General features: G+C 64.8%; 2 protein-coding genes across 3 annotated transcripts; both read right to left on the bottom strand.

Annotated features, from left to right (window-relative positions):
* Nucleotides 1–358: 358 nt before the first annotated feature.
* On the bottom strand, nucleotides 359–2,453 carry NUDT17 (nudix hydrolase 17). The gene is made up of 8 exons (XM_050912361.1): nucleotides 2,383–2,453; nucleotides 1,838–1,964; nucleotides 1,569–1,752; nucleotides 1,453–1,478; nucleotides 1,244–1,336; nucleotides 967–1,065; nucleotides 736–872; nucleotides 359–623 (listed from the first exon to the last, which is right to left on the bottom strand). Exons 1-8 carry the CDS (start codon nucleotides 2,451–2,453, stop codon nucleotides 452–454), a joined length of 909 nt encoding a protein of 302 aa, XP_050768318.1. The 3' UTR covers nucleotides 359–451.
* A 351-nt stretch (nucleotides 2,454–2,804) lies between these two features.
* Nucleotides 2,805–9,443, bottom strand: POLR3C (RNA polymerase III subunit C). 2 transcript variants are annotated; one of them, XM_050912359.1, is made up of 15 exons: nucleotides 9,425–9,443; nucleotides 8,547–8,723; nucleotides 7,789–8,044; nucleotides 7,272–7,457; nucleotides 7,044–7,132; nucleotides 5,844–5,948; nucleotides 5,554–5,646; nucleotides 5,300–5,380; nucleotides 4,898–4,949; nucleotides 4,741–4,801; nucleotides 4,516–4,666; nucleotides 4,108–4,209; nucleotides 3,252–3,301; nucleotides 3,005–3,154; nucleotides 2,805–2,898 (listed from the first exon to the last, which is right to left on the bottom strand). In XM_050912359.1, the coding sequence occupies exons 2-15, from the start codon at nucleotides 8,691–8,693 to the stop codon at nucleotides 2,817–2,819; spliced, it is 1,605 nt and encodes a 534-aa protein (XP_050768316.1). In that variant the 5' UTR covers nucleotides 8,694–8,723; nucleotides 9,425–9,443; the 3' UTR covers nucleotides 2,805–2,816. The 2 variants fall into 2 exon arrangements, with proteins under 2 accessions (XP_050768316.1, XP_050768317.1); XM_050912360.1 differs by lacking the exons at nucleotides 8,547–8,723; nucleotides 9,425–9,443 and adding an exon at nucleotides 8,349–8,489.
* Nucleotides 9,444–9,493: the final 50 nt, after the last annotated feature.

Raw genomic sequence — 9,493 nt, 5'->3', positions numbered from 1 at the left:
GCCCAGCGTGGGACCCCGCGCCCCCAGCAAGTGCAGTGGCTCCGCTCCAGGTACCGCCGGGGTGACAACCCCTCTTTTATTACAAACACAGCACGGTTTTTATTACAAACACAGTGGGGGCAGCTCAACCCCTCGGAGCCGCTTCTGTAATGCGTGGAGTCCACCTGAAGCCGAAAGAAACCCACCCAGCCCAGCCAGCGCATGTTATCGGGGGACCCCAGTCCTGGGTGCTGATCCTGCCACCGCCTCCCAAGCTGTGTCCCCTCCGAGCCACCCTGCTCTCCTCTCCTCGCCCCTCCCGTGGCGGGCAGGGTCCGTGCCCACCCCTCCCGCTCCCCTCTTGCTTCCCCGCCACCCGAGACCCCCGTCCCACTGCAACACGGACCCTGGTCCCCGCGGGCAGTGACTTTATTCCCTTCCCCGGTGGCTGCAGGGGCGGCGCGAGGCTGCCCTAGGGCCGGACTCGCCCCTGCTCCCCGAGGGAATCCAGCCAGAGCCGAAGGGCAAACTTGGTGCCGGTGCTGACCCGTTCCACGTCCTCCCCTTCGGCTGGCGCCGTGTTCAGGAAGGTCGCGGTGGGGACCCGGGTGGTGCTGGAGGAGCCGTTGCTCAGCTCTGTGATGCTGAGAGACGGGAGGCGATGAGGGACGGGGCGACGCAGGTCATGGGGCTCTGCACCCCATTTCTTACGGCCCCAGGCTCCCTGTCCCCCAGGGCCGGCAGGCGCGTCCTCACCCGACGGTGGCCGGCAACGCGCTGGGGACGTCGCCCGACCTCTCCGCTCCGTCCTCCGTGGCTGCGATGGCCTCCAGGACGGGGGGCTCCAGCCAGGCGTAGGCGCTCACCTCGCTCTCGCTGGGACGCATCCTGGCCTGAACCCCGAGGCAGCGCTCAGGCGAGGAATTGGCCCGGCCCTCCACCACCACCCCAGGGCCAAACCGCGACGGCCCCGGCTCGGGCGCTCACCTCCAGCCGCTGGTGGGGCTCGGCGGAGAGGAGCAGCAGGTAGATGACGACGTGGTGGCGGCGCGGCAGCCCCCGGCTCAGCATGGGCGGGTAGATAGACTGTGGGGACAGCGGCAGGGCGCGAGGCGCTTCCCGATGGGAGGGGGGACCCGGGGCCACCCCGAGTCCTGCGGCATCAACCGGGTGCCACCCCCCCACCACCACCACCCAGGGGTGCTCAGCTCTGTCGGGGAGTGGTGGCGGCGCTGAGCCCCCCGCCAGCCGGGCAGGATGTTACCTCCCAGAGGCCGAGCATCCTCCAGGAGAAGGTCCCCGCTTCCAGGCGCAGCCCCGTCTCCTCCTCCAGCTCCCGCAGCCCCACGTCCAGCAGCTACGGCCAAGGAGAATTTGGGGGGGGGGTGTCAGGGTGCACCAGCACCCCCCAACCCACGCTGCCCCTGTCCTCTCCCAGGCAGAGGCCGTGTGGTCCCCACAGTGTCCCCTCACCTCTTCATCCGGCTCCACGTGCCCACCTGTGGGGGGGACGGACACAGCGGGTTAGGGGCACCCCAAAGTAACCAGCACCTCGTATCCTGCCACCCCCCCTCCCCAGCCGGACTCACCGGGCGGCACCCAGACGTTGGGGAAGATGCTGAGGGTGCTGGCGCGGCGGGTGAGCAGGATGCGGCCGGTGCTGGCCTGCAGCAGCACGGCCACCCCCGCGGCCACCCCCCGGCCCCGCAGCTCGGCGGGGAGGGCGATCTCCGGCTGCTCCCCCAGGCGCTTGGCGGGGCAGAAGGAGGGTCGCTGCCGGGAAAAGGGACGTGAGGGGACAGGGTGGCGGGTGCTGGCACCGGGGGGGGTGTCCCAGGGTCCGCCGGCCCCCACCCACCTTGAGGAGGGCGGTGGTGGAGCCGGGGAAGGCCACGTCCGAGAGGAGGAAGCAGCCGCGGTCCAGGCCGCAGCTCACCACTGCCGCGTCCTCGTGCGCGGGGCAGAACGTGCCGGTGACGCTCTGCGGGGAGGGGACGGCGATGGCCACGGCACGGCGATGGCCACAGCATGGTGATAGCCGTGGTGATGGCCACGGCACGGTGATGGCCACGGCGTGGTGATGGCCGTGGTGATGGCCATGGCATGGCAATGGCCATGGCACAGTGATGGCCACGGCACGGTGATGGCCACTGCCATGGCACCGCGCAGGGGAACCACCCCCCCCCCCCGCACACCCTCACACCCCTCCTCGCGCCACGTGGCTGTCTGCACACTCGCGCCCCCCCGCCTTGCGCACACCCAAGTGTGCAACCTTTGCGCATGCACACACGCACCCCTCGTCCCGCTGTGCACGCCCTCCTTGCACACCCCCCCCAGCCCGCTGTGCCCCCCCTTGCACACCCGTGCCCCCCCCCCCCCCCCCCCCCCCCCCCCCCCCCGTTACCTGCCCGAACCGCGCGGGCCCCCCGCCCGCCGCGCCGCACGTGCACCAGCACGCGCGCCAGCCCCGCCATGGGCGCCGCCGGGGCGCAGGGTGGGGCCCGCACGGAGGCGGAGCCTTCCCGCGCAGGGCGGGGCCTCCCGCCAGCGCGCCCCCTGCCGGCGGCCGCTGGTGCAGCGCCAGCCCCCCCCCCCCCCCCCGCCCCCCCCCCCCCCGGGGGACGCCGGCGTCACCGGACCCCAACCCACCCGCGCCGGGCTGCGGGGACACCGCCGTGCCCGGGTCCCCACGGCACGCTCGGGCAGTGGCAGCAGCGGCTTTTGCTTTATTGTCCTCAACAGCAGCCCGCGTGTGTGTGTGTGCGTGTGCGTGTGCGTGTGTGTGTGTACGCCTGTCCGTCCGTCCGTCCGTCCACCCCCCCCCCCCCCGAGCACCCTCAGGGCTTCTTCACGGTGCTCTCGATGAACGACTCCAGCACAAAGATGGTCTCGTCCACCTGGTTCTCGCTGGCGTCGATCCTGGGGGACAGACGGAGCGGCGGGAGGGCCGAGGCCGAGGTCGGGTCCCCGTGTGTCCCCCCCCCGTCCCCCCAGCCAGCGCCGCGCCGCTCCCGCCGCCCCTCACTTGTTGACGTTGCGTTTGAGGTTCTCCAGCTGCTGGCGCTCGGGGGCCGTGATCATCTCCTCGATCTCCTGCAGCTGCGCGTCCTCGGCGCCGGTGGCCTGCATGGACGCCAAGATGGCTTCCACCCGCTGCGACTTCTCCAGCAGCCTCCTGAGGGGAGCGGGGACAGACGAGGAAATGGCGGCTTCAGCCCCCCCGTCCCCAATCCGCTCCCCCTTCCTCAAGACGCCCGAGCCCCCGCGCTCACTTGTTCTCCTTGGTCTCGTACTGACGCCGTTCGATCAGGTTGGCCACGCTCTGGGAAGAGGGAAGAGAAGGGGGGCAGGGTGAGCCCCCACCCGCGGGGGCAGACGCCCGCGCTCCCCCAGCAAAACCCCCAAACGGGCGGTGAAACGGGCACGGCACTGCCGGTGCCACCGGTGCCACCAGCCGGGAGAGTCCCCAGGATGGAGGAGGCGGCTGCTGCACCCGGCCACGTCGTTCCCGGGGCTGGGGGGCTGCGAGGGGACACATAGGGGTGGCCCGACAGCCACCCTCGGTCACGCGTGGTGGTGGAGAACCACGTGTGGTGGTGGTGGTGGTGGTGGAGAACAACCATGGGTGGTGGTGGTGGTGGAGAACCACACGTGGCAGTGGTGGTGGCGGTGAACCACGCGTGGTGGTGGTGGTGGTGGTGGAGAACCATGCATGGTGGTGGTGGTGAACAACCACGTGTGGTGGTGGTGGTGGTGGTGGAGGAGGAGGACAACCACGCGTGGTGGTGGTGGAGGAGAACAACCATGTGTGGTGGTGGTGGTAGAGGAGGACAACCACGTGTAGTGGTGGTGGAGAAGAATAACCACACATGGTGGTGGTGGTGGTGGTGGTGGAGGTGAACCACACGTGGTGATGGTGGTGGAGAGCCACTGGGCTCCATCGCCCGGAGCAGGAGCACGCTTGGGGGCCTGGATTTCCTCCCCCTGCTTGGGAATATTTGTGTGGATGGAGGCCACGTGGGGACCCGGCAGGGATCGGCCCGGTGCCAGTGGCTTTCGGGGACAGACGGACCGAGCAGAGCCACTGGCGGGTCTCCGGGAGCGTCCACGGCGGTGGCTGGGATTTACCTTGTAGCATCTGTGCAGCAGCATCCGCGCGGAGGACGGGACGTTCACGGTGTAGAGGTAGAAGGTGCGGGACGGCGCGTGGTCGGGAGTCTTGGGAATCTCCTACCGGAGGGCGAGAGGAGGGGGAGGGCTTCGCCGTGCAGCGCGTCCCCGCGGGGGCTACAGGGGGTTGGGGACCGAGGCGGGGTTTTGCCGGTGTCCCCGGCTCACGGGAACGATGCTCAGAAACGGCCGTCGCCCGGCCGGTCGTTTTGTGAGGAGCGGGAGAGCGACAGTCGCTCTTGCTCGGGGAAGCCTTTGAGATCTGAGAGGCCTCGACGGCCGCCGCTCTCCGGCCCCCAAACCTCGTCCTGCGCCCGCACGCCCCTCGCGTCACCTTCGCTCCGGTGGCGGGGCGGGCACCCTCACCTGCAGGGACACAAAGTTCTCCGACAGCATTTTGTAGAGCATGTCCTTGGCTTCCTTGGCCGGGATCATGGCAAAATCCTCCACTTGCTTCTGCTCCAAATGCTTCTTTCGCAGGAGCAAGCGGAATATCCTGGCACAGCGGGAACCAAATCTGAGCGGGAGAGGAAAATAAATCGGCGGATGGGAGCGAGAAAGGGTCAAGAAGTCTTCAAATCCCCGCTTTACCTCTCCTCCACGATGGACTCCAGGGTGGCTGTCGCCAGAGACGCGAGGGCCTTGTGAAGATCTGTACGAGGTCAAGGTCAAGGGATAACACCGGCACGCGGGAATCGCTTTACGGACAGGGAAACGCTGGGTCAGGGCGTTTAGCCCCAAAGGATACTGACAGTGTACATGCCCCCGCCGCTGTCGCCGGATTTACCCACAAACTCCAGCTACGAGAAAAGAAAAAAAACCATAATTCAGTACGTCCCAAAGTAATAACAATCCCGACTTTCATAAAATCTTGATTGTAAAGAGTACTACATAGATTTTATGGGAAAAAAAAAAAAATATCTCTGATCTTTACAGCCTAAGAACATCGGCCGTATTTTTTTTAACACTTTCAGTGTCTTTTAAATATCCGTAGCAAACTGCTTTCCCCTCGGTCTGAGGTCTCCCCAGCGTGTGGCCCAGACTCGGGGCGCAGGGAGCTCGGCGAGGAGCCGCCGTCGAGCGGCATTTGACTTCTTCACGCGACCGCGTTCTTGCGTTAGGGCAGCAAAGATAATCAGGCGTTTCTTACCGGGTCGTCCGCTAACAGGGTGAGGTACTGGTCCAAAACTTGCTTCGCAATGTTGTATCCAGCTGGCAGAGATCGGAAGATCTACGGGAGGGAAACCAGGCAGAATGTAAGTGGGGGTAAAATGGGATAAGCAGCTTGCCTAAATCTGCAGGTGCGTTACAGACTTTTCCTGCCCGATCCAAAGCCGGTGCCGGAGCCGCGCCAGCGGAGAACGGCCTCGGCTGCACCCCGACTTCGCAGGGGCAGGAACCGACCTCGTTGGAAGAGAGCGGCTGGGTGTACGGCGCGCTGGAGGACGTGGTGACTTCGCTCATCCGCAGCATCGTCCGCACAATTTCGCTGCTGGTCTGGTTTTGGCGAGGGGGGAAGGAAACGGCCCTTGGTGTGGGAGAGCCTCCCTCCTGGGCTCTTCCCGCAGCAGCACCCGAAGGTGGGCCACCCCTGCCTGCCCCGGAGCAGGGTGTCAAACCTCCCCCCCACGACCACCGAGCTCCCCCCGTGACGTGGAGAGCGACGGCAGGAGGTTCCGAGCACTTCCCCGAACCTGATCCATGCGGTTGGCCACGGCACTGACGATCCCCTGGTCTCGGAAATGCTGGTGGAACCGGTCGATGTTGACTTGCCAGTAAATGCCGTCGTCGGGCGGAGGCTGTGGGGGAACAGCGAGAGGGAGAGGAGCCACGAAACGGAGGGAGAGGGGCCACGAAACGGAGGGAGAGGAGCCACGAAACGGAGGGAGAGGGGCCACGAAAACTGAGGGAGAGGAGCCACAAAAACTGAGGGAGAGGAGCCACAAAAACTGAGGGAGAGGAGCCACGGAACTGAGGGAGAGGGGCCACGAAAACTGAGGGAGAGGAGCCACAAAAACTGAGGGAGAGGAGCCACAAAACTGAGGGAGAGGGCCACGGAACTGAGGGAGAGGAGCATGAAAATGAGGGAGAGGAGCCACAAAACTGAGGGAGAGGGGCCACAAAACTGAGGGAGAGGGGCCACGACAACTGAGGGAGAGGAGCCACAAAAACTGAGGGAGAGGAGCCACAAAACTGAGGGAGAGGGGCCATGAAAACTGAGGGAGAGGAGCCACAAAACTGAGGGAGAGGAGCCACAAAAACTGAGGGAGAGGAGCCACGGAACTGAGGGAGAGGAGCCACGAAAATTGAGGGAGAGGAGCCACAAAAACTGAGGGAGAGGAGCCACAAAACTGAGGGAGAGGAGCCACAAAAACTGAGGGAGAGGAGCCACGGAACTGAGGGAGAGGAGCCACGAAAATTGAGGGAGAGGAGCCACGAAACTGAGGGAGAGGAGCCACAAAACTGAGGGAGAGGAGCCACAAAAACTGAGGGAGAGGAGCCACGGAAACTGAGGGAGAGGAGCCACGAAAATGAGGGAGAGGAGCCACGAAAATTGAGGGAGAGGAGCCACAAAACTGAGGGAGAGGGGCCACAAAAACTGAGGGAGGGGACTGAGGGAGAGGAGCCACAAAACTGCTCGTGTGGTTTCCCCAGGAGAACGTGTTTGGGAAGATGCTGGATCCCTCGAGCCCGTAAGCTCAGAGGAGGAGGAAGGAGCTGAGCCCTTGGCAGCAGAGGGACAGAGGCGCGTCCCCAGCCCAGGTTACATGCGGGAGACAGGCAGCGTCCTGCCCAACAGGCAGCTGCCTCCACCCTTGCCACGCGCTGCAGACCCGGCTCCGATTTACAGCCCCGGAGAGCCGCGGGCGACATTGCTTCAGCGTCCCCAGTACCTCCGAGCTTCCTCCATCTTGCTTCTGCTTTTTAGCCTTGTGTTCACCGTTCTCTTCCTCATCGCACGATCGTCTCCGTTTCCCTTTCCCTGTCAAGCAAAGAAGACGGCGTTTTGCTTTTAAAAACTATTGTTACGCTCTCAGGTGAACAGCGTGCGGCCGAGCGCTCCCCAGACACCCCACTAACCACCTGGTAGCACCCAGGGTCACTCCGAGGGGGCTTCTCACCTACGAGGTTCAGCCTGGGCACGACGTACATGTCCTTCTCGTTGATCACCAACGTGGGCGCAGGGGGAGGCGGCGCGTCGGGGGTCTCGGGGGTTTCGGGGACCAGCGGACACCGCTGTACGAAGTGCGTGTCCGCCAGGCGCACAAACGTGTTGGAGACGTCAGCGTAATCCATGGTCTTCCCGTCTAGGCCAGAGGAGAGAGATGGCGGCGTCAAGCTCTGCCAGCCCCGGGTTGTTCCTGCGGCTCCAGAGGACGAGGTGACGCTGTGGTCCTCAAAGAATCGCCACGAACGGGCTGCTCGGAGGCCGTTTTGGGGTGGGGGGCAGAATTTATAACCCCTCTGGCAGCGAGGCCACTTTGGGTGGCTCCTTCTCCAAGTTGATGGCCAGCTTTCCACTGTAACGCAGCCCACAGAGCCTCTGGTACCACGTTCACCGAGCAAAACCGGCCTCCAGCAGCCGCTGCACCTCCTCCCGCTCCCAGATCCCTTTTTTTAAGGAAAGGAGCTTCCCACCTTCCATCGTTTCGGTCAGCCTGTCCGCCACCTTCCTCACCACCGCGCTCATTGTCATCTTGCCGTTGAGGAGCAGCTCCTCCACGATGAGCTCGCCCGTGTCGTTGTAGAGGGTCTTGGCGGTGTAGATGTAACGCGGGTAGCGGAGGATCCTCAGGACCCGCTTGCACTGGGCCTCGTACTCCACGAAACCTCGCTTCTGCAGCTGGTACGTCACCAGGTTGTGTTGGATGAGGACGCAAAGGGCTTTCTTAACCTGCCCGAGGCAGAGCGGGGCTCGGTTACGCGACAGAGAAGCCCACGCTGCGCTCACCCCCCTTCACGGCGGTGGCGGAGCGTTTCCTCCCCGCGCCGGCACCGTTTTCCCCCCGCTGCCAGCCGCCCCGGTGCTGAGCTGCCGGTGTTTGTGCCACCATCTTGTCCCCTGCGCATCGTCCCCGTCGCTCTGGGCTCTATTCCCTGACTTTGCTCCCTACGGAGAAGTCAGAGTTACTCTCCTCTTTCCCAAACTACTTTTTAAGTGAGATAACGAACCATCTATCCCGCTTAAGAAAACCCACCTGATTTTTTTGTTTGTTTTTTATAAGCAGCAAAGCGCTCATTTGTCCTTCTCAAGGTTTTCCTACCAGTGTGTCCTTCAGGAGCAGCAGCGGTGGGGACGGACAGCTCGGGCTGATATCAGCGCGGTCCAGGCTGCGTTATCTAACGCCTCCGATCGCAGGCAGGCTAAAGCCGATGCGGGCGGGTTTGAGACGTACCTGATCCAGCAACAGCCCCGTGTCATTGACGATCATCCGCAGCGGCTGGGTGCCCGTCCTGACAAGATAAGTCCCTATCTTCTCCACGATCTCCCCAAAATGTTCTTGCAGCAGGAGGGAGCACAGCTTTATTTCTGCCTGAGTCATCTCGACGGCAGATTAAACCACCCGGCGGTGCTGGGGAAGAGCGCTGATGTTATTACAGCCATCATGGGGGGGGGACGAGAAGGCGGGGGCCATGCTTGTTGCCACCCGGGGAAACCCATCTGTGCTGCGTCCCCAAATGGACGTACGGTGGGAGACCGAGCCTGGAGTGAAGCCAGCCCCTGGCGCTGCAGCGGGGGTGAGACGGAGAGGGGACGGACACTCGGGCACACGGCTGGTGCCTGTGTCCCCTCCCAGGGGGTGGGGGGGGGGGGGGGGGGGGGGGGGGGGGTGCAGGGGGTGGCAGCCCTGTCAGAGGTGTCCCTCTGTCCCCTCCCGGAGGATGGCAGCCCGTTCTTTGGGGCCTGCGGCTATAGGTCCCCCTCCCAAGGGGCAGCCATGTCACAGGGTTCGGGGTCCCCGTGTCCCGTCCCCCCCCGAGTGTGGGATGGCAGCCCTGTTGGAGGGGTCCCTGTGTCCCCTCCCAAGCAATGGCAGCCCTGCCAGAGGTGTCCCTGGGTCTTCTCCGAGGGGAGGTGGCAGCCCTATCTGAGGGGGCCTGGATCCATAGGTCCCCCTCCCACGGGGCAGCCATGTCAGAGGGGTCCCCTGCGTCTCCCAGGTGTGATGGCCCCCCGCAGAGGGCTGGGGTCCTGTCAGAGGGCTCGGGGTCCCTGTGTCCCCTCCCGGGGGACGCCAGCCCAGCCGGAGGGGACCGCCAGGCTCTCACTCACCCACGCTCGGCCTAGGCCCATGCGGCCGCCATGGCAACCGGCACTTCCGGTTCTCCGCGCTCTACTTCC

This window comes from Gymnogyps californianus, chromosome 29 (genome assembly GCF_018139145.2).
Source record: "Gymnogyps californianus isolate 813 chromosome 29, ASM1813914v2, whole genome shotgun sequence".
NCBI lineage: Eukaryota > Metazoa > Chordata > Aves > Accipitriformes > Cathartidae > Gymnogyps > Gymnogyps californianus.
This window is presented reverse-complemented; position numbering and strand designations above follow the sequence as displayed.